Consider the following 25,639-nt stretch of genomic DNA (forward strand, 5'->3'; position numbering starts at 1 on the left):
ATAATACAAATACTCTAACACATAAAGCACATATATCATATATCATACCTGACCTTTCTGTCACATAATACCTTGCCTTCCGGCCCATATATAAGCATGTATATCACGCGTAGCAGCTAACTTTCCATTTATAGCATGTAAACATAACACATAACATACTTGACCTTCCGGTCACACAAACAAACCCTTCCGGGTGAAGTATAGTGAGACAACTCACCTCGCGGACACTGGAAGATAGCAACTCCTAAAATCCCTTGTACTTGATCCTCCGAGCTACAAGCTCCCTGTAACATCATATATCCCTTATTAATACTTCTATCTTCCACGTTAACTGACCCTAAGAAATCACACCAGTCAACTCTGGTCAACAGTCCATTGTCAGCTCGACTGGACTCGGCGAGTTCCCTGGCGACTCGGCGAGTCTGGTCGTCCTTCAATCCTCTAAGATTCCCCTTCTACTCGTCGAGTATCCTCTTTGACTCGACGAGTCACTCCTGGAAGAATCGCGGGGCCACCCCGACTCCACTCGCCGAGTCTGAAGAACAACTCGGCGAGTCCCAGTGAATCTTCAAGCTACTCGCCGAGTCTGATCATCCGACTCGGCGAGTCCATGCCATGCAGTCGATCAAACTGCTTCCTGAGATACATATTTTCCCCGAATATACAAACATAGGTCCTTCTGGACCTCTAAGGGTACTAATACAGGGTTATAAACGTTGGATAACAACACAACAATCCATCTAATCTCCAAATGGGTTTCATAAACCCTAAAATCGTGCACACATCAATATAGCAGAAATGATCCGAAATATTACCTGAATAACACCCTCTCTGTGATTCCAAACCTCAGAACTCGATCCCCTTGATATTCCTTTGGCCAAAACTCTTCTTCTTCTTGCCTAACAAATTCTTCAAGGTTCCAAAAGCTTTCTCTCCTGCTCTAGACGCCACAGTCGTTTAGGGTTCTCCACAATCGGCCAGAAGACGTGAAATGACGACATAACAACCCTTATATACGACCCAATACGAAACGGCTAGGGTTTCCGCTGAACAGCGTCGACTCGCCGAGTCCATACCTGGACTCGTCGAGTCCAGTCGCGAACCCGCGACCAAATCTGCGACCCTACTCGGCGAGTCTGGCTCCAACTCGCCGAGTCTCCCCTTTAAAACACCCCAAAATGCAATTTAACAATACTTGAGATTTTGGGCTGTTACAGCGAGTACATGTCATAGCGTACATGATCGATCCTATAGTCAAAGCATAAGTTACTCGAATCATATCAGCTATCTCTTCATCCTTACATGGGCTTCAGTCTTCCTTAACTTGGCAATTCTTTGAATAAGTACCTCTCCTTTCTTTGAGTTTTCCATACTAAACCGTTTTAGTACTTTGTCCAAGTACATACTTTAACTAAGTCCAATTAGTCTGTTCTTTCTATCTCTTAAAATTCTTATCCTGAGAATATAGGTTGTCTATACTAGATCTTTCATAGTGAAACACTTTCCAAGCCAAACATATTTTCTATCTCTTAAAATTCGTCAAACATATTTTCTAAATCATTGTAATCAAGTTGTCCTTCAGGCTCTTTTTCAACCACCGAAAATCTGTCTTGTCAATACATTCATAGTCAATAGGATCGTAAGACCTTTTGTCAACCCTGAGTCTACAAAATCATTCATAGAAAAAGTTGTAAAAATAAAATTACATTGATATTAATTAAATATTTTATGATAATAAAATGTACCTATTTTATAAACGCAAGTTGTAGTGCACAAATACAAGATTGTTTAGTCTTTGATGTTCCAGTCTATTCCTCTTTTTTGTATGAATCCTTTCAAAGACACTCCAATTACGTTCACATCCAGAAGAATATGCGGTTTGGCTTAGTATTCTAATAGCAAACTTTTGTAATATTGGAGTATCTCCACCAAATAACTTCCACCACTCATCTACAAATAAAATGGTAAGAAAAAAATATATTTCACAATAATATAGTTAATAGTATTATACAAAAGTTAAATGTTACCTGGACGAGTACTAGTATGAGAAGCAATGGCACTATTGATGGGTTTTGAGCATTCTAACACTCCTAAGGTGTACATGCAACCCTAAATACCTTGGATCTATATTTTCTCTATTATACATGCAAACTTTCATTTTCCAAGGTATTACCCTAACTAGCATACAAAACTTTAATACTTGGGTAATAAAACAAGTTAGATAACATACATTTTGTTGTAGCTTGTTGCTTGGAGCTTTAAGACCCTAGCACCAATAATGTGAATGCCTCAAGTGGAATCACAAATAACCACTAACGCTTGGAAACTTGGAAGAGGACTCTCTAGCTCACAAAAATCGGCCACACTCCTGCAAAGACTCTAGGTGCCAATTTCTTAAACCAAAGGCTTCTTATAACTTGTAGTTACATTAGGGTTACACCAAGTAAACCCTAATGTGCATGACTTTCAACATTCCTCATGATCCATGGGTTTTAACCTCCATGGAGTATCCATGGGTCACCACATGGGTTAAGCCCAACACAAGGAATCATGGATCATTAGCCCACATTATAAGAATGAATGATTTACACAATCAATCCCTATATATTTAATTAGTCTCTTTTGACCAAATTAATTCCAAATTAATTCTTCATCAATACTAATTAAATAATATGATTTCATATTAATATATTATAAGTTTTAATATATTAATAAATCATAATTATCCTCTTCTCAAAAGTCCAAATTGTTCCGATGAAGTGCAACCCAAATGGACCATGTAAAACCGGGTCAAGTACATACCAAATATAGTTATGGACTTAGACACCTTATCCAACAGTCTCCCACTTGGTTAAGTCTAATAACTATAGTTGCAAGTACGACTTCAGGAACCGACCAGCAATCGTAGCTCATAAAACTTGATGAACTAAGACGCGCCATTTTAGACAAGTGATCATATAATCCTCTGTTCTCAAGATATCAGACGCACAAATACATGGAACAACGTCATACTTATTGTCCAACAGTTTGTTTCCTGATTTCCGATTTGTTTGACATAGAACTTAATCGAACACATCAATTGAGTTCTGACCGTGCCCGACACATAGGTCAAAAAAATCATCAAAGGGCCCAAGATATCGCTTTTAATCCTCCGAGAACTAAAAGGAACAGATAAACTTTGACTCATATCCTTGTACTAACTATTCACCAAATCATACACAACAGTATGTTTTATAACATCAAGTTACTGATGCGTTTTCGTACTATCAATGCACAACCAACTCATAGTCAACAACTCATATCTCTTGGTTTGAAGATTTACATGATATTATTATCTCACAATCACTGGAAAGGAATTCCATGAAGTGATATGAGTGAGTGTGTGTTTAATCCAATACTCATAACTTATAAGCACTCATGAATGTCATAGAAATGTCTAACCATTTCAGACAATCTACAAGCCAAATTAATGACAGTCTTAATTCAATACCTACTTCCAAAGTATGATCGACTGTGGACAGTTCGAATAATCTTATTATTATGGAAGTCAAAACATGCAAAATTGAAACTATAGTAAATAATTGACACAAGATAGTAACTTTACTCATAAATGAACAAAACCTTTTATTTAATCATCAAATGTCAATTACATTTTATCTATTTCAAGTTTCATAAATAACTATTTAATCATTAAAACTAATATCGTCTTTCAGCCTAATGTGCCTAGCATTCTGCAAATGCTTAACCCTATCCAGTCCCTTTGTGAGGGGATCTGTTGGGTTCTCTTCTGACGATACCCTCTTTGCTACGAGGAGTCCTTCTTCTATCTTGTGTCTTATGAAGTGATATTTTCTATCAATGTACTTGGATCTGCCATGATCCCTAGTTTCTGTTGGGTTTTGAGCATTCTAACACTTCCTAAGTGTACATGCAACCCTAAATACCTTGGATCTATGTTTTCTCTATTATACATGCAAATAAGAACTTCCAAGGTATTATCCTAATCTAGCATACAAAACAATAACTATAGCAAGATAGAATACATACCTCTTTGGTGTAGAATGTCTTCATGAAGCTTGAGTGCCTAGTGCCCCAAGTGTGACACCTCAAATGGAATCACAATCATCAAAACACTTAGAATAACTTGAGAGAATTCTACACTCTTCAAAATCGGCTAGCCCTTTCTTCACACACACTAGTGGCCAATTTTTCCTCAATAATAAGATGCTTATATAGTTACACAATTAGGGTAAACTCTTAATTGTCATGGCTTTCCATTTCCTTGGATCCATGGGTACAAATACACCATGGAGCATCCATGGACCATCCTATGGGTTTTAGCCCAACTTGATTATCCATGGAGCATTAGCCCACTATACAAGTATGGATGATTTACACAATCAACCCATATATTTAATTAGTCTTCTTTTGATCACTTAATTAATCCTAGATTAATTCTTGATCAATACTAATTAAATAATCTTATTATTCTTATTATTAATATACTAGAACTTATAATATATTAATAACCATAAGTGTCTTATTTCTCTCATTCAAGTGCATGATGGTATGCAACCCAAATGGACCATGCCGGGTCGGGTCAAGTCTTACCAAATATAGTTATGGACTTAGACATTAATCCAACAGTCTCCCACTTGGATAAGTCTAAAACTATTATTTTGTATGACTTCAAACCTAACTGGCAATCGTAGCTCTTAAAGCCGCTGTCGAACTCTGATCTTGTCAACGAACTTGTCCATTAGATAAGGGATCATATATTCCTCCATTCTAGATATCATATGGACTGAGACATGGATTATAATCATTCTCTCTGTCCATTTGTTGTTTCCCGATTTCCGATTTATGACAACTGACTAATTGAACAAATCAAATCAGTCCTGGCCCGGCCGAGCACTTCCATTTGTCATCATCAAATCATCGAGGGGCCCACAGATATCGCTTTTATCCCGAAGGTAAAAGGAATGGATAAACTTCGACTCATATGGCTTGTTCTACTACTTGTTGAATCATACACAAAGGCACGTTTTATAGCACCGAGTTACCGAATGCGTTTTCATGCAATCAATGTACAACCAACTCATAGTAACAACTCATATCTCTAGGTTTGAAGAATATAAGATATTATCGTCTCATGATCACTCGTGATAAAATCCATGAAGTGATTCCAATGAGCGCGGGTTGAATCCAATACTCAGAACTTATGAGCACTCATGAGTGTTGTAGCCCTTTGTCCAACACCTTAGACCTCTACAAGCCAACCCATGACAGTCTTAATTCATATCTACTTCCAACATATGACCGACTGTGGATGGTTTGAATAACTTAGTCATTCCGGAAGAATAACCTAGTTTATTCGGGAAGTCAAAACATGCAAAGTGAAACACAATAATAATTGAATCCAATATGGTATCAACTCTTTGAACATAAATAAAACACCTTTTATTTATCACCATATGATTACACATTATTCATTGTATACTGTTTTAGCTATCAACTTTATTCTTGAATTTAAAACAATAGTTGTCCCATGCTCCAAGCATGTACACTATGTTTTCTTAAACACTAGTCATGCCACACACCAAGTATGCATACTATGTTTGTCTATGATCCTTACTTTGTGAACTAGATCAATTGAACATAACTTCAATGATTCTCTTTTCACACTCCCAAATCCTTACCGCAAATGCAAGAATTCCAAATTCATGCCATTTACTGAAATCTGTTAGATTCTAAACTTATATGCATTGATCCTCTCGTAATGATTATGCACAAAGTCATAAAGACTTGACAACAAACATTACAGATCATTCCAAAGGAGATCAACTCCTTGGAACCATCCTTCTTGCATTAAGTTTCCTTAATCTTACACAGAGTGAAAATTCTAACTTTGAAACATTTCCAGATTCCATTTTGACTATCACTTCTGAACAAGAGTTGCCTCCTTACAGATTATGTCAATATGGTCCTTCCAGAATTATCACTATACTTCCAACTGTCCTTGAGCAACCAATCTTTGGTAAACCTTAGATTGTCCTCGACAATTGTTTAATCCTTTTAGTCATATCCAGTTCTAAACCTTTTCCCTTCTTAATGCCCCAGACATTTGGAAAATTTTAGAACGGATGAATATAGCACATGTAATCGATCCTATATCCGAAGCATATGGGACACGATTCATGATGTCTTACATAAAGACTAAACCAGTCTTTTGCTATAATATTTCCATTTCAATTTGCCAAGTTCTCATAATTCAGATTATAAAAAGGGATGTCGTAATCATAATCGAATTTTAGAACGCAAATAATGGACCCATATACAGAATTTCCTTATGTTGAGCCATTCCAACATGAAATTCATATATATCCTTGACTAAATGATTAAAACCTCACGATCTAAGCTTATAGATTTGAGATGAAGCATAATTTCCTCTCCCTTAATTATAGCAAAACAACTTTTTCCCAATTGAAAATTTTGTTTTCTATAATTAACATTGCTAACTTGCAATACTTATCATAATTATCATGCTCCCACTAACATGAAGATTATTAGCATAACACTTATGCTCCCACTAGCTTTGACATGTACTCAGAAATCAGCTGGACAGTCTGAAATTTAGATTCATACACCCTTTCCGTAGATAGCTCACCTGTGTGTCTAAGCAATTTCAAGAACCATGAAAAGGGATACCGTAATCATAGTCTCAATTGCTTAGGCATTTGCCATTTCTCACAAGTCCATGTTAGTGTGCCGGTTAACCACACGCGCTCCACTAACGACTTTTGAAAATGCAAATAACACAATTGATATCTTCGTAAAATCTACTTAGTGAAAGCGTTTCCTCACCATCATTTTCATGAATCGGAGAGAAACCTTATGACACTTAGATTTATATGGTGTATGAGTTCCTACCCATATGAATTTGTCAAACCATAATCACAAGACAAAGATAATGACAAATCCAAAACCATATGGATTGAACTCAATCTTAACTTCTTGCCACCTGGCAGCTCAAGGGCCTGCCATTGCTTCCAAGTTGTTATGCAACAAACTGAGAACTCTAAGAACTCATATGCAAAGCCAACTTTAACTGGAATGGGCACAGATATGTCAACACGATAGGTTATAAACCTCAAGTCGTGTGCTAGTGAAGAATTTCAGGTTTTATTCTTGATTATTTCTTGAGACTTTCAAGACCTTTAAGACTCCCACTGTCCTCTTGACATATAAGACTCCCTTGTCAAACATCCAAGAGATAGTGCGGATTCTAATCAAGAAAAACACTTTACCCAATTGGCCTAAGTTGGTCTTTGTTTTATCCAAAACATCACAACTTACCAATTTCAAATGTACAAGAGTAGAAAACTTTTACTCTTACATTTGATAAGTGTTTTAAACCTTCTTTAAGACATGTCACTCAAATGACAATCTTGGAGTATGACTCTAAGACTTGTATTGGAACGAAGTATGACTCATCTTCTTGATTTAACCATTTCAACAATTCAAGTTCCTCTTCTTAGTCATAAGAATGCACTAAGATTTCCTTAGAGAACTAATTTTGATATGGTTTCTTAATCATTAAGATGATCACAAAAACTGATACTAGAGTACTCTCCCATCTTTTCAGATTTGAGAAACTTTTATCCTTCTGCCTAATTTGATTCTTCTTATTCGCTCTGCCTTACATTGGAACCTTTTCCAATGTCTCAGAGTTACACTTAAGCTTGTAAGTATAATCATATTTACTGAACTTTAGTAAACTATGACGAATAGTCTTATCAATCTTTTGTGGTGGACTTAATCAGTGCACAAGAATGTGTACTCGATCCCTTAGTCCTTTACTTGACTCACACATCCATGTGACCGAGTAATTAGTCTTAATTTTCCAAAACTTGAAAGTTCTCATTCATCATGCTATACAACTTGCATGATTCCAAGTTTCGGTCCAAATGAAACTTGGGTGATGAGAATCTTTCCTTATTTGGTAAATATAGACATTACCACAAATGAAAGAATCAACTTCATATTTCCACTCTTGCTCTTAATGGAATCATATAAGCAACAATTTTTCCTCAAAAGCCATTGTAAGGATATTTTAAAATAAATAAAATCAAAAAAATTTCTTTTATTTTAAAACTTTGCGGAAAAACTTATCCTTACAATCCATATGAAAACTTGTTGTTATCTATTCCTAAGCAATATCTCATAACTCCTAAGAAGTTGCTCAAGAATCCGATCTTCAAACTATGCGATAGAAATCCATCTACGCCATCAGATTCAGCATATTCTTTCTTTAAGTTTCTTCACTTTTCTTTGATTCTTAAAACATCACCATGTGACCCAGTCACATCATGTATCAGGAATCTCAGAATAGAAACTTAACAGAGTTAGATAGTGGTCTTTACCTGAAGTAGAGTCAAACTTATTGACTTTAACATCCTTAGGTAAATTTGGCAGCTTCGCAACCAATGCCCCTTCCCTTGGCAATATAAACGTATGGACCCTTTGATAATGGTACACGAGACTATCACAGACTTAGCTTTTCTCTTTACCATTTGGTCAACCGAGTTGACTATGGCCGATCCCTTTCCACTGGGAAGAGAGAGCTTTACTAGATATCCAATGTCATCATTGTCAATGTCCATAAAGATTTAGGAAGTTGATCTTAGCAAATAGATAAGATCATTAAGGGTCTTGTCATAGTCTGTTTCATAGGTGTCCCAAAGGAACTCACTATGTGACTTAGAAAGTGATTGAACCACCAACTTTCTCAAGACTTTGACACCCAACTCTCCCGGCTTGTCAATATGTGACTACATCTCCAAGATGTGATCACACCTAGACCTTGCCTTGCCAATAGGGCTTGAGTGACCTTAAACTTTTCAATAACTTGTGGGTTAGGGAGAATAGTTGGAGGAGGAGAAAGAAGTATGATATCCATGGGACATCATCTTCATTAGGAAACCTTGTTTCAAAAGATTTGGGAAGATCATAGGTGCCTAAACCAGACAACTTTTGGGAGATATTCAAGATAGTTGATTTAAAGTCCTTAATATGACACCCAATATGAAATATTAAGGCTAGGACCCAACAAACTATTTTATAACTTAGAAGAGGTATGCCGTAATCCAAGCTATAAAATATTTGAAGGTAGGTGAATGACGATTCACCAATTTCCACCAAGATAAACGAAATGTATTATTAGGTTTTAATTGGTTTTGAAACTCCTAGATCTTTGAGATTCATTGAACTGTTCAAAGGCATGTTTCAATCTCGAGTGTGCCCTTCAAGTTTTGTGACTGGGATGCCGAGGATCACAAAACAAGGTGTGAAGTAACCATGCAAATCACTTGGTACCCTTAATAAATTACCCCTCAATCGATGTGCCGGTTAACCACACACGCTCCATCGATACTATGATAAATATTAAGTCACCCTTTACCTACCTTGTTAAGTCCAAGTTAGTGTGCCGGTTAACCACACACGCTCCACTAACGACTTAGACAAAGTGTAAAGTGTAATTTCATGGGTTAGCACCTTATTCACATTTTTCCTAAGTAACTAAGATTGGGTATTATTAAGAGTTTAGTTACTTAGTATTATCATTAATACTTTTAATGAATGAGAATTATAGTCTTGTCAAACCCGTTCGGCTAACGACCCTCCACCGGTCAAGCAAGCGGTGGGTGAGAGTGGACACCCATTAAGTTGCCATTTTATAGGCAACAACCTTATACCCACCTTATAGACCGGCTTCGTGAATGAGGCGTACTAGCGGTAAGACTGACTTTACTCTTATACATATATATATTATTGACTTATAATATTATAAAGTATAAGGGTTGAATTTTAACTTTTAAAATTCTAAGGGCTAACTTGGAATTAAAGTATTCATAAGTGAAAACTTTACAAATTCCAAAACTTGAGGGCAAGTTTTGAAACTAGTCAAAACTAATTAATCCATAACTTATGTGTTTAAAGTAGTTTTAATCCAAAAACTCTTCAAGTTCCATAACTTGAGGACAAGTTATGGAAGACTTTAAACTAATAAAAGAATTAACTTTTCTTTATTTTATTTTATTAAATGAAGAGACTCTTGGTCCTCCATAACTTGAGGACAAGTTATGGAGTCATAAAACCATTTAATTAGAACTAGACTCTTCATTTTGTAACCTTTGCCAATTTTTATGAGTTTTATGATTCTTAAATGTGACTTTTCATATAACTTGAGGACAAGTTACAAAAACACATTTTTGAATCAATTCTTAGATTAATTTGGATTAAAACCAACTATCACATAATTTTCATCATTAATCCAAATTCACTCATAAAACAAGATAACACAAAAAAACTTTTGGTGATCCATAACTTATTCTTAAGTTATGTAATCCTTTAAAACATTAACACCAAATTTTGTAACTCCAAAAAAACTTTGAATCAATTTTTTTTTTAAAACCTTTTCAAATCCATAACTTATGGAGGTTTCAAAAAATAAAACTCTTTAGATCAAACTTTTAAAACTAATAAAATAATCATATTATTTTATCTTTTATTTGACCTAATTCAACTCATAAAGCAAATTATTCAAATTTTACAAATAATTAGTTTTTCACAAGAACAAGTAATTATCTTAAAATTTGACGAACTTCATGTTTTTTTTTCTTTTTTTTTTCAACTTTGAAAATAAAATATTTGCATCAATATAACAGAAAACAACCCGTGGCTCTGATACCACTGTTGGGTTTTGAGCATTCTAACACTTCCTAAGTGTACATGCAACCCTAAATACCTTGGATCTATGTTTTCTCTATTATACATGCAAATAAGAACTTCCAAGGTATTATCCTAATCTAGCATACAAAACAATAACTATAGCAAGATAGAATACATACCTCTTTGGTGTAGAATGTCTTCATGAAGCTTGAGTGCCTAGTGCCCCAAGTGTGACACCTCAAATGGAATCACAATCATCAAAACACTTAGAATAACTTGAGAGAATTCTACACTCTTCAAAATCGGCTAGCCCTTTCTTCACACACACTAGTGGCCAATTTTTCCTCAATAATAAGATGCTTATATAGTTACACAATTAGGGTAAACTCTTAATTGTCATGGCTTTCCATTTCCTTGGATCCATGGGTACAAATACACCATGGAGCATCCATGGACCATCCTATGGGTTTTAGCCCAACTTGATTATCCATGGAGCATTAGCCCACTATACAAGTATGGATGATTTACACAATCAACCCATATATTTAATTAGTCTTCTTTTGATCACTTAATTAATCCTAGATTAATTCTTGATCAATACTAATTAAATAATCTTATTATTCTTATTATTAATATACTAGAACTTATAATATATTAATAACCATAAGTGTCTTATTTCTCTCATTCAAGTGCATGATGGTATGCAACCCAAATGGACCATGCCGGGTCGGGTCAAGTCTTACCAAATATAGTTATGGACTTAGACATTAATCCAACAGTTTCCTTGGCTAAGGCAACCGCACTGACACTGTCATAGAAAATCTCCATAGGCTCCTTTATAGCTGGTACAACTCCAAGGTCTCCAATGAAGTTCTTCAACCATATCGCATCCTTCGCCGCTTCACTTGCTACTATGTAATCTGATTCTCACGTTGAATCAGCTACAGTCTCCTGTTTGGAACTTTTCCAAGTAACTGCCCCTCCATTCAGGGTAAATACCCAGCCCGACTGAGAGCGGAAATTATCTCTGTCGGTCTAAAAGTTGGTGTCACTATACCTTGTCAGTCTCAAATCATCGCTCCCACCGAGGATAAGAACCCAGTCCTTAGTCCTTCGCAGGTACTAGAGAATATTCTTTACCGTAGTCCAGTGAGCCTTACCAGGGTTCCCCTGATATCTACTAACCATGCTCAAAGCAAAGGCAACATCAGGGCGAGTACAAGTCATTGCACACATGATCGAGCCAATTGCGGAAGCATATGGTAATCGAATCATCTCAGCTCTCTCAGCCTCTGTACTCGGACTTTGAGTTTTACTCAGTTAGGCATTGCTCTGGATCAGTAAATCACCTTTCTTGGAATTCTGCATGTTGAACCTCTTCAACACCTTGTCCAAGTAAGTACTTTGACTAATTCCAATTAGTCTCTTACTCCTTTCTCTTAATATCGTTATCCCTAGTATATAGGCAGCTTCTCCAAGGTCCTTCATAGCGAAACACTTCCCAAGCCGGGATTTCACCTCCTGCAAGGTTGGGATGTCATTTCCTATGAGTAGTATGTCATCCACATACAGTACCAAAAAGCTAACTATACTCCCACTTGCTGTGACATATACACAAGACTCATCCTCGCTTCTCGAAAAGCCAAACTCTTTGACTTTCTCATCGAAACAAAGATTCCATCAACGAGATGCTTGTATCAATCCATAAATGGATTTCTCAAGTTTACACGCTCTATTAGGGTACTCTGCATTGACAAAACCCTCTGGCTGACTCATGTAAACATCCTCAGCTAACTTTCCATTAAGGAAAGCGGTTTTGACATCCATTTGCCATATTTCATAATTATGAAATGCAGTTATGGCTAGCCGCGCCTTATAAGTGTGCACTTTCCCGTCCATGCTAGTCTTCTTTTTGAAGATCCATTTGCACCCGACTGTCTTACGACCCGGTACATTGTCAACCAAGTTCCAAACTTGATTTTCATACTGAATCTCGTTGTCCATAGCCTCTTTCCACTATACAGACTCGGGGCCTGCCATGGCATCCTTATAGCTATTAGGTTCATCCAAATTTACCAGTGTGCTATCACTGATTAATGTATCACCTTCTGTAGTAATATGGAAACCATAAAACTCAGGTGTATTCCTAACTCTTGTGGAACGCCTCAGAGGTACAGATTCGTCAATCGGCTCAATAGGAGTTTCCTCCTCAGGTTGATCGCTAGTATTTAAGGTTCCTTCATCGCTTGAATCTTGAAGCTCTTCAAGGTCAATTTTCCTCCCACTGTTTCCTTGGCTTATGAATTCTCTCTCATGAAAAACTCATCTCCTCGCAATGAAGACAACATTGTCACTCGGTCTGTAGAAGAGATAACCAAAGGATTTTTGTGGGTAGCTGATGAAAATACACCTCTAACTTTGAGGTTCGAGCTTGTTGTGAGTCTCACGTCTCACGTAAGCCTTACAACCCCAAACCTTGATGTGTGCCAACGAGGCAACCTTCCCTGTCCACATCTTGTGAGGTGCTTTGGCAACCTTCTTAGTAGGGACTAGAGTAAGGATATGGGCGGTAGTCTCTAAAGCATAGCCTCAAAATGAGATAGGTAACGAAGCTCGACTCATCATGGAACGAACCATGTCGAACAAGGTTCGATTGCGCCTCTCAACCACACCATTAAGTTGTGGTGTCCTAGGAGGTGTCAATTGTGAAACAATTCCACATTCCTTAAGATAGTCTAGGAACTCGATACAAATATACTCTCCACCTTGATCGGATTGGAGCATCTTTATCTTCCTGCCCAGCTGATTCTCCACTTCTTTCTTAAACTCTTTGAATCTTTCAAAGGTTTCTGACTTATGCCTTATTAAGTAGACATAGCCATATCTACTATAATCATCAGTAAAAGTCACATAAAAGCGGTTAGCATCCCTTGTGGCGGTTCTGAAGGGTCCACACACATCTATGGCATGTGGTCCATCAAACCTTCACCCCTCTCACAAGAACCAGTGAAGGGTGACATAGTCATTTTTCCAAGCAAAAAGGATTCGCAACTATCAACTGACTTTAAGTAAAATAATTCCAAGAGTTCAACCTTTTGGAGTTGGCCTATGCGCTTCTTGTTGACATGTCCAGGACGACAATGCCACAAGGATGTTTTATCCAAACTAGTGGAAGAATCAATATGCAATACATTATTTCCTAAGTTTTCTACAACCATCGCCGTTTCATATACACAATTACAAGGTAATGCTCTAAAATAAAAATAAAAAACACCATTATGATAAGAATTTATTGCACCAATTTCATTATCAAACGAAAAGTGAAACCTTGTTTGTACAAACCATGAAAAAAATAATATTTCTCTCAATTTCAGACGAGTAACAACAATTATTCAAATCTAATTTTAACCTACTACAAAGCAATAAAGAATAAGCTCCAATCTTGGTGAGAAGTGAAGCTTTCCTATCCCCATGATTAAGTTTATCTTCCCGTGCTCCACATCCTCACTTCTTTTTAGTCCCTGCAAATCAGAACAAATGTGAATACCACAACCTGAATAAATGACCCAAGAATTAGTATGCGATGAGTTATTAGACAATATAGTGTAAATACGTGCATGGGTGGGTTTTACTTTCCCATCCTTAATATCATGTAAGTACTTTGGGCAGTTTCGCTTCCAGTGCCCCTTATCATGAGAATAAAAGCACTCAGCTTCTTTTGGGTTGGAGGAGGGAGTAGCAGGACCGCCTTTAGTCTAGCTAGAAGAGGAACCATCAAGAGACTTTCCCTTGTGACCCTTGGAAGGGGTCTTCCTCTTCTTTCCCTTGCCTTGCCTGTTTTCCATGACTGGGGCAGTAGCAGTAGGAATGGTTACAACAGATTTACCTTTGAGACCACTTTTGGCAGTCCTCAAAAGGACCTGAAGCTTGCTCAAAGTGACTTCCTCATTGTTCATATGATAAGTCATGCGGAACTGATCACAACGTGGAGGTAAGGAGTGTAGAATATTATATATATATATATATATATATATATATATATATATATATATATATATATATATATATATATATATATATATATATATATATATATATATATAGCCAGCTCCTCATCAAAGTTCAAATTCAATTTGTGCAAACTGTCCATAAACCTTTGCATTTTCTGCAAGTGGCCCGTGATGGATTCACCATCCTTCATCTTTGTTGTAATCATGGAGCAGATGATTTCATACCCCTCTTGACGATCACTCTGATGGTATCTTTCCATCAGGTCCTGGTGCATCTCAAAAGGGTAGAAGTCCTCATAGGACTTTTAGAGTTCAAGAGACATGGTGGAAAGCATGATACAAGCTACCTTGGTGGCATCTTTCTCATGTGCTCTAAAATCAGCAATCTCCTGAGGAGTGGCAGCAGACTTATCGATTTCCTTCAGCTCCTTGTCAAGGACATATTCCTTGTCCTCATAAAAACTGGCCATCCTTATGTTCCTAATCCAATCATTGAAATTAGTTCCATCAAAGATGACTCTCCTATACAGGTTAATGAGAGAGAAGGAGCCGGTAGGGTTTGATCCAGAAGCAGCATTGTTGGAAGACATCTGAAAAAGAAGAAAGACAAAGTTTAGATTAGATATAGATTCCTTAATATAACACCCAAAATGAAATATTAAGGCTAGGACCCAACACAATATTTTACAATATGGAAGAGGGATGTCGTAATCCAAGTTGCAAAATATTTGAAGGTAGGTAAATGACGATTTACCAATTTCCACCATGAAAAACGAAATTGATTATTAGGTTTTAGATGAATTGAAATTCTTAGATTCTTTTAAGATTCATTGAAATTTTCAATGGCATGTTTAAATCTCGATTATGCCCTTCAAGTTTGTAACTGGAATACTGAGGATCACAAACAAGGTGTGAATAACAATGCAAATATGTTTGGTACTCTAAATGTCATTTATCACCTAATCGATGTGTCGGTTAACCACACACATTCCATCGATCTATAACAAAAACATTAAGTTGCCATTTACCACCCTTACTAGTGCATGTTAGTGTGCCGGTTAACCACACACGCTCCACTAACAACTTAGTAAGGTGCAAAGTGTAATTTCATAGGTTGGCATCAATTTCACATTTTGCTAAAGTAACTAAGATTGGGAATTTATAAAACATTTAGTTACTTTATATCTATCATTATACTTTTAATGAGAATTATAGTCTTTGTCCTACCCGTTCGGCTAACGACCCTCCACCAGTCAAGGAAGCGGTAGGTGAGAGTGGACACCCATTAAACCACCATTTTATAGGCAGTAACCTTATACCCCCCTCATTGACCGGCTTCATGAATGAGGCCTACTAACGCTAAGACTAACTTGTTCTTATATATATATATATATATATATATATATATATATATATATATATATATATATATATATATATATATATATACACACGCACACTAGTCGTTTGCCCGCGCCAAGCGCTAGGTGCGAATATTTTATTGAGAAATTAGTTTGTAAAGACAATTAGTTTTTTTTATATAAATAGCTTACTACTTATAAATAGTTATCAATAAGAATCGTGGTAGCAGAAGTCAAATCAATAAGAATTAAAAATGAAAATTTGGGATTCTTTAAAAATGCACATAGACACATGATTGATTGTGCATTATTAATCGTACAACACTTCTCTGTACATCACATTTGATGTATAGACTTCACTGACTTTGAATTGTTCGTTAGACTTCACTAATACTTTTGTATTGGTACGTGATATCTCTATAGATAATGACATATAAAGTTGGTCATTCGTAAAAACCGATTCCGAAAGATAAATACGTATAATTGGAATTGTTTGTCCATGAGCTTTATGGAACGTCATTCCGAAATATAATTGAATTGGAAATTATTTCTTTTCAGCTTAAATAAGAATAGTCATCTAGACGGACATAGATGAATCATTCCAAAAAAAAGAAATACCTTTTTCCATATTATAGCTTTTCAAAAAAGAAATACCCTTTTCCATATTATAGCTTTTCAAAATATCCCAAATCGAATAACCGATAAATCGTGACGACTTTGATGTTATCTAATTGGTAGTTTGGATTTTTGTTAGATGTGCTATGCCAAGGGTGAAGTCTATTGCATTATGTTGGGTTCCTATTCACATTTATGTAACGGCTAACCAAAAAATTTAATAAGTTTAATATATTAAGTTTTATGTTTAATTTGATTTTTATAAATTATGTTTTGTGAGTATCGTGACTTAGTAAAAAAGGATTACAATTTTTATCTCCAATTATTCATACTCAAAAACAAAATTAATTTATACAAAATCATGTCATCTCATTCTTATTCTTTTTTTAAGAAAAAATTATTTCCATTTCTTACTTAAAAATATGATTAAAAATCATATTTTAAATATTCACGATATTTATATAAATATTATAGAAGCTCGCCTTGTCTTTTATACATAGCCCAATTTTAAAATTTTAAAATCAATATTAAATATAATAATTAACTAATAAATACAAACTACAAACAAATAATTTAAACACGTAATAGATAACTACGATTTTTACAAATCCTTTTGAAGAAAAAAATTAATAACACTATTATTTATCCATTTAATAGCTTAGTTTAATTTTTTGCTCTTACCTAATATAAATATGATATTTCAAACTTTTAAATACTTTATATCTAAAAATCATAGACCTATAAATATACAATAATCATTTCCAAATAATATAAACATAAAATTTAATGATATTAATTTTATTTAAGTAAAGCGAGTTTAATTCACAATTTTTTGGTGTATATATTGTGGTACATGTCAAGGTACAAGGTTATACCATTTTTCCCTATTCAAAAATCTTTTTGCCTCTTATGGAAGTCTTCATGTGATTTCAAAACGTTTAAAAGAATCATTATATGTAGTATGTATTTTTTTAACATTTTCTTTGACTTTTCAATTCACCAAATATCACACAAATGACCATCATACCCTTGGCAGCATTGCAAAACGTTTTGAAGTTAAAAATAATATACCATATGGTTGTTTTTTATTCCATTATTCAACCTTTAGGCAGACAAAAATAACAATGTAGTTTCATTTAATTATTTATTATAACGGCCTACTTTCATTTTATCATGTTACAACATTGTTCCTTGTAAAGCTAAAAAAACTCAAACAATAATTAAGCAACCTACTTTTCCTTGTATTAACTAAATCATTCCACATCATATACAAAACCAAGAAACCAACATTATAAAAAGAAACCAACATTATAAAAAGAAACCAACATCATATACAAAACCAAGAAACCAACATTATAAAAAGAAAAAAAGAAATACGAAAAATCAGTTTAAGCACCATCATCAACTACTTGTATACTGAACCTCAAACCCCAACCCAAGACAAAATGAAAGACCAACATCAGTGAAAATTGAAAACAAAAAACAGTAATATTTTTTTTGCAGGATACACACACTTAGATGCACAGACACACCTAAATACATATATTGCTTATTATTGTAACTTTAATCCAAAAATAAGCACATGACTTTTTTTACTGTAAACCTAATTAAATGTGTTTCAATAAAAAAAAAACATACACAAAGAACCATAATAAAAAGATCCTTGTACAATTGATAAGTTATTTATGTTTATTTCACCAATAAAGGGGCTTGTTAAAAAAAAATCAATATACCTACAAAGCTAATCTTTTCTACTGGGTGAAATTGGATTTACCTTAGATAGAGAAATATAAAAAGAGTTAGATAGATAAGTCAACTTATACAATGATACTGATGGGGACAAATATTGAAGCAACATACCATATTTTTAAAAGGAACAAAACGTAATTTATACATCAAATCGAAGCAACCTAATAACACAAAAGAAAGAAATATTCAAAATTAAGTTACCTAAACACTCAAACGAAATAGCGCAAAAATTTTAGTGCATACACCGATTGTAAATAGCGCAAAAATTTTGTAAGACTTAAAATTCAGCATTTGACCAAAAATACTTTATAAGGTAATATATATATATATATATATATATATATATATATATATATATATATATATATATATATATATATATATTATTAAACTTATAATATTATAATAGTATAAGGGTTGATTTTTAAACTTTTAAAATTCTAGGGTTTGGAATAAAGTTTTAATGTGTGACTTTACAAATTCCAAAACTTTAGGGCAAATTGTGAAACTCTTCAAAACTTTTCAACTTAATAACATATGAGTTTAACGGTCTTTTAAAATGAGACTCGTCATTTTTCTATAACCTATGACTTTTAATGATTCATTTAAATGATAAACTTTTGGAATTCCATAACTTGAGGATAAGTTATAGAGTCTATTAAAATCATCAAGATCATCAATTAAACTAACAAGCATGTTCAAGTTCTTGATTAAACTCATATGAACAAGACAATTCAAATCAAACAAATTTATGTAATTAAACTAATCATATAAACTAATACAAAACATGAAATTTTTAGAATTATCTTTTGAATTCGATAAGCGTGATCATTACCACATCAAAAACAGGTTTATAAGTTCAAAAACAGTTTAGGGTAATGATCCTAGTCCAATTACAGCCTTAAAACTCAAAAATCTGTACTCAGGGGCTCCAACTCATCGAGTGTATGAACCAACTTGGCGAGTTGGTCGGGATTGTGAAGGGACTCGATGAGTCCACTGTCCAGACAGCAGATTTTTGATTTTTAAAGCACTTCTAAGAATGTAGCATCAAGTATAATTGAAAACAAGCCTATGCTCTGATACCATTGATGGGTTTTGAGCATTCTAACACTCCTAAGGGTACATGCAACCCTAAATACTTTGGATCTATGTTTTCTCTATTATAAATGCAAACTTTCATTTTCCAAGCTATTACCCTGACAAGCATACAAAACTTTGATACTTGGGTAATAAAACAAGTTAGATAACATACCTTTTGTTGTAGCTTGTTGCTTGGAGCTTTAAGAGCCTAGCACCAATAATGTGAATGCCTCAAGTGGAATCACAAATCACCACTAACACTTGGAAACTTGAAAGAGGACTTTCTAGCTCACAAAAATCGGCCACACTCTTGCAAAGACTATAGGTGCCAATTTCTTGAACCAAAGGGCTTCTTATATAGTGTGGTTACATTAGGGTTACACCATGTAAACCCTAATGTGCATGACTTTCCACATTCCTCATGATACATGGTTTTTAACCTCCATGGAGTATCCATGGGTCACCACATGGGTTAAGCCCAACATAAGGAATCATGGATCATTAGCCCACATTATAAGAATGAATGATTTGCACAATCAATCCCTATATATTTAATTAGTCTCTTTTGACCACAAAATTAATTCCAAATTAATTCTTGATCAATACTAATTAAATAATATGATTTCATATTAATATATTATAACTTATAATATATTATTAAATCATAATTATCCTCTTCTTAAAAGTCCAAATTGTTCCGGTGAAGTGCAACCCAAATGGACCATGCTAAACCGGGTCAAGTACATACCAAATATAGTTATGGACTTAGACACCTTATCCAACAACTATATTTACCAAAAGTACCTTCACTGTCACGAAACTTGCCTAGAGATAGTGTGAGATCTAAAATGCTTGTACCGGAAAAATTATTCTCAACCATATCGAGAACACCTTGAAACACCTCTCTCTTAGAACAAACATTCTCATGATTATATTGAAAAATTGGATTTAACCAATACGCTGCACAATGAATACTTTTTCTTAGAATTCTATCCCAACGACGATCAGTTATGTCAGTATAAGGCTTGTATAATTCGTTCTTCTTCTTAAATAATTCCTTTACCCTTCTTCTTGCCCGATACATTCCCTCATAAACATAACCCAATGCAGGTTTTTCATCTGAATCACATAACCGCAAAAGTCTTAACAAAGGAGTCATCACTTTTACCGTAATCAAACAATTTCTCCAAAAATTATCATTCAAGACAATATCTTTACATTCAACCGCATTTTTCACTTTCAACATCTTCTTAAAGTCGTTAGATATGACCATCGCTTGCAAATCGGCTTTATGGTCATACAAACTTTTCAATTCAATAAACGCAATACCAAAACGGGTAGCACCTGGACGGATGATTTTTGTCCAACCATCTCTTTTTCTTAACCAATTCAAGGGCCACTTATGATTGTAAATAAAAATAGTAACTCTGGATGCAAGAGTGACTAAACTTTTTACATTATCCAATTCCGAAACATCATTTAATATAAGATTAAGACAATGTGGTGCACATGGAGACCAAGTAATAGAAGGATATCTTTCACATAGGTTATTACAGCAAGTTTGTAATTGGCAGCATTATCAGTAACAATTTGAACCACATTCTTGTGTCCTACCATTTCAACAATCTCAGCAAACAAATTACACAAATTTGAAGCATTACTCTCTATATCAGATGCATCAACAGATTTAAGAAATGATATTCCTTTCGGACAATAAACCCAAAAATTAATTAAATAGCGTTGCCTAGGATCCCTCCACCCATCACTCATAATTGTGCAACCACATTTAATCCATTGACTTCTATATGAATCAATTAACAATAAAACAGATTTCTTTGCATCTGACAATAAATTGACCCTCAAAGCATGATAATTAGGTGTTTTATACCCATGACCAATACCCGCTATTTCATCTATCATGTGTTGAAAATAAGGAGAGTTACAAGCATTCATAGGTACACATGCATCATAGAACCACATCGCAATTGCTAAATCGACATCATGTATTTTTTGCTTAGTTGCATGGCAGATTTAATAGTGGGTTGAGAATGATCATTTATACTTTTTGTGAAGAAAGGATGAAAATTTTATGTACCTTCCCGTTTTCATTCTTTATTAGGTCGTGCTTTGACATTTCGATTTTGTGTTTCTTCCGTTTCTTCATCGTTATCTGAGATAGTAACACTGTTTATGCCATCACCACTACCTTTGCATTTTTCCCTTTGTGTCGTTTCTTTCAAAAGACATTGCATTAAGAAACGAACTTCTGGAGATACTTTAGTTAAGCTGATATGTCACCAATAACACCGGCAAGATGTTTCTTAGCTCTGCTTATTCCACCACCAAGCCAAATTTTTTGACAAAAATTAAATATGTAATTCTTGTTTCCTTTTTCATCCTTAACTACAGTTATATGTTCTCATGCTTTATCCGTCTTCATTCTTACATTTGATTGAACGAAAGGTTGTGATTGAGATTGTGTTTTCATTGGTTGTTTGTCTCGAGAATCCATGTTGAACCATGGGCGAGTCTAAGTATAACAAAGGTAGGTCACTTGACCTACCTTTTTTTTGTAAGAGATTATATATGGTTATAAATTGGGACCTACCTTAAAAACTTTGAGTGAACTACCTTAATCTTTTTGGCAACAAAAATAAATATGCATCAAGATTTAAAAAGCTCGCATTTTATATTTTAATAGGCACCCAATTTATTTAAGGTATAACCGAATAAAAAATAGCCCAATACAAGTAAAATATAATTAAATAAATACAAGAAAAAAGAAAAAAAACAATAAAAAAAATCGTTCGCAACACGATGTTCTTCTCCCGCTTCATACCGTCAATTGCACAACGTCATACGTCGGGCACCAAACCTCCGCCACCATTGATGTCAAGATATAAAACCTCATCAGGTACAATTGTAATACATTAAATTTTTTTGCTAGTACAACACGTCCCAAAACCGCAAATGGTATTTTTTTTTTTTTACATTTCACTTAGATAGTGAACCACATGGTTTTATGTTCTAGACTCGCCACTGTGTTGAACTGTATTATAAAACCATAGAACAAATTCAAAATCAGAATAACAAACATAAATAAACTAAAACTAATAAAATTTGACAAATACAAATTGACTAACCATTAACCAAATAGTTTTTGAAGTTCCATATATATATATATATATATATATATATATATATATATATATATATATATATATATATATATATATATATATATATATATATATATATATATATATATATATATATATATATATATGTATATATATTAAACTTAAACAGTGGGTAAGGTTTCGTTCATAACCAACATTAATTAAAATAATATATAGTAAAAGGAAACAAGATAGGACTTACCGACTTATGTATTGATTTTTTCAGTTGACTTAATTAAAGTCATATATGGACGATGGATTGTAGATTTGTAGGTTTTCATCAATTAAAATTGAACTAAAAAACACATGTGCAGATGTGCTCAATTCCTACCTTAGTCGGTTGTGGCTTTTGAAGATGAAGGTTGTATTAAAAAAGAGCAACGTGATATGGAATATTGATCACGTCGACCATGGAGATAACGAGAGATAAGAACTTGACTTACTGTGCGTAACATTCAATTATATTTGCTGAAACTTGTGAAGCCTGCACTCCATATTTTAGCCTAAAAATTTTTAGTCATCGGCTTAAACGATATTTAATTGGTTCATTACAACCGGTTCACTTGAAAATAACAATAACTGGCCGGTTCACATCGGTATAAAATCTAGCAAAAAACCGATCCTAATTAAACCGGACACTACACCGGTTCTCGGTTCGACCGGTCGGACTGGCCGGTTCGAACCGGTTTTTAAAACATTGTCAATAAATGAGTCTCTCTCTCTCTCTCTCTCTCTCTCTCTCTCTCTCTCTCTCTCTCTCTCTCTCTCTCTCTCTAAAAGTCATCATATTCAATTACTAGGTTTAAATGCAACCCAAAAGCACTTAGCTAATAATTCAAGATTATACTAAGTTAGTAATTGGATTAGACACCTAATCCAACAGTCTCCTACTTGGATAAGTCTAAAACTAAATTACTCGCACAACTTCTAAATTAAATAGAAAAGAGTGCTTCCATAGGAACGGTCGAACTCTGAACTAACTAGATATTGGTCCTAAGATAAGTGGCCCAATATTCCTCCGTTCTACTAGATATAATACATATATGATATATGGATTGGAATCAATCTCATTGTCCAGGTTTTGTTTCTTGATTTCTGATTTGTGATGATGACATAAGACTTCAAATTAAACATATTAATTAAGTCTTGGTTGGGCCCAGCACTATAAGTCAACACCAAATCACCGATGGGCTGAAAGATATCGCTTTTCCTGTTAGGGCAAAAGGAACGAATAAACTTTGACTTATATGCTTGTATCCTTTACTCATCAAATTATACATGATACTGCGTTTTATAACATCATGTTACTGATGCGTTTTCGCAACAACAATGCACAATCGACTTGTAAATTACAAGTCATATATCTCTGTTTCAAGAATATAAGATATCATCATCTCAGAATTACTAGTGATATAATCCATGAAGTAATTTTCTGAGTGTAGGTTTATCCAATACTTAAATCTTCATTTCTATGTACTCATGAATGTTGTAGCAATACAATTTCTATGTCTAGCTCCCTTAGACAATCTACAATACAATTCATGACATTCTTAATTCACTACTTACTTCCCAAAGTATGAACGATTATGGAATTTGAATAATTAAATTATTCGAGAAGTAAAACATGTAAAACAAAACACAATAATAAATAATTAACAAAGGGAGTAAACAAACTCATAAATAATCTCTATTAGTTAATCACCAAAAATCAATTACATTTATTTTGTTACAAGTTTCAAACTAGTCAGAGCGTTTGTGAGAGGATCTGTAGGATTATCTTCTGACGAAACTCTCTTTACTATGAGATGACCATCTTCAGCTCTATGTCTGATATAATGATACTTTCTGTCGATATGTCTTGATTTACCATGATCTCTTGGTTCTTTAGTCAAAGCAATCGCACCTTCATTATCGCAGAAAACTTCCATTGGCTCCTGAATGGTTAGAACTACTCCAAGATCTCCGATGAAGTCCCTTAACCAAGCTTCTTCCATTGATGCTTCACTAGAGGCTATGTACTCTGATTCGCATGTAGAATCAACAACCATGTCTTGCTTGGAACTTTTTCAAGTTACTGCTCCACCATTTAGTGTGAACATTCAGCTAGATTGAGAATGAAAGTTGTCTCTATCTCTCTGAAAGATGGCAACACTATACCCTGTCACTCTCAACGTATCATTGCCACCAAGAACTAGAACCATGTCCTTTGTCCTTCGCAAATACTTAAGAATGTTCTTAACTACTATCTAATGAACTCTTCAAGGATTTCCCTGATAGCGGTTGACCATGCTTAAAGCAAAGGAAACATATGGGCGAGTACATGTCATAGCGTACATGATCGATCCTACTGTCAAAGCATAAAGGACTCGACTCATATCAGCTATCTCTTCATCCATACATGGGCTTGACTCTTACTCAACTTGGCATTGCTTTGAATAAGTAGCTCTCCTTTCTTTGAGTTTTCCATACTAAACCGTTTTAGTACTTTGTCCAAGTATATACGTTGACTAAGTCAAATTAGTCTGTTCTTTCTATCTCTCAAAATTCTTTTCCCGAGAATATAGACTACCTCTCCTAGATCTTTCATAATGAAACACTTTCCAAGCCAAGATTTCACTTCTTGAAAGGTTGGAATGTCGTTTCTCATGAGTAGTATGTCATCAACATACAATACCAGAAAAGTTACTATACTCCCACTAGCTTTGACATAAACACAGGAGCAGTCCACCTTTATGTTACAGGCTCGGGAGCAGTCCAGGTTTATATGTACTGTCGTGTGGGGTATTTTGGGGGACTCACTAAGCTTTGGCTTACAGTTGTTGATTTCAATGTTTTCACGTACATCAAATGACCGGGGAAAGGCAAAGGCGTGATCGTACACATCCTCCTGCTGATTTATATTTTTAGAGAC

General features: G+C 34.6%; 1 protein-coding gene across 1 annotated transcript; it reads right to left on the reverse strand.

Annotated features, from left to right (window-relative positions):
- Nucleotides 1-1,590: 1,590 nt before the first annotated feature.
- LOC128127696 (uncharacterized) lies at nt 1,591-24,776 on the reverse strand. The gene is made up of 5 exons (XM_052766369.1): nt 24,596-24,776; nt 21,059-21,462; nt 20,354-20,948; nt 1,855-1,950; nt 1,591-1,664 (listed from the first exon to the last, which is right to left on the reverse strand). Exons 1-5 carry the CDS (start codon nt 24,774-24,776, stop codon nt 1,591-1,593), a joined length of 1,350 nt encoding a protein of 449 aa, XP_052622329.1.
- Between the last annotated feature and the right edge of the window lie 863 nt (nt 24,777-25,639).

Source organism: Lactuca sativa, chromosome 1 (assembly GCF_002870075.4).
Source record: "Lactuca sativa cultivar Salinas chromosome 1, Lsat_Salinas_v11, whole genome shotgun sequence".
Lineage (NCBI taxonomy): Eukaryota > Viridiplantae > Streptophyta > Magnoliopsida > Asterales > Asteraceae > Lactuca > Lactuca sativa.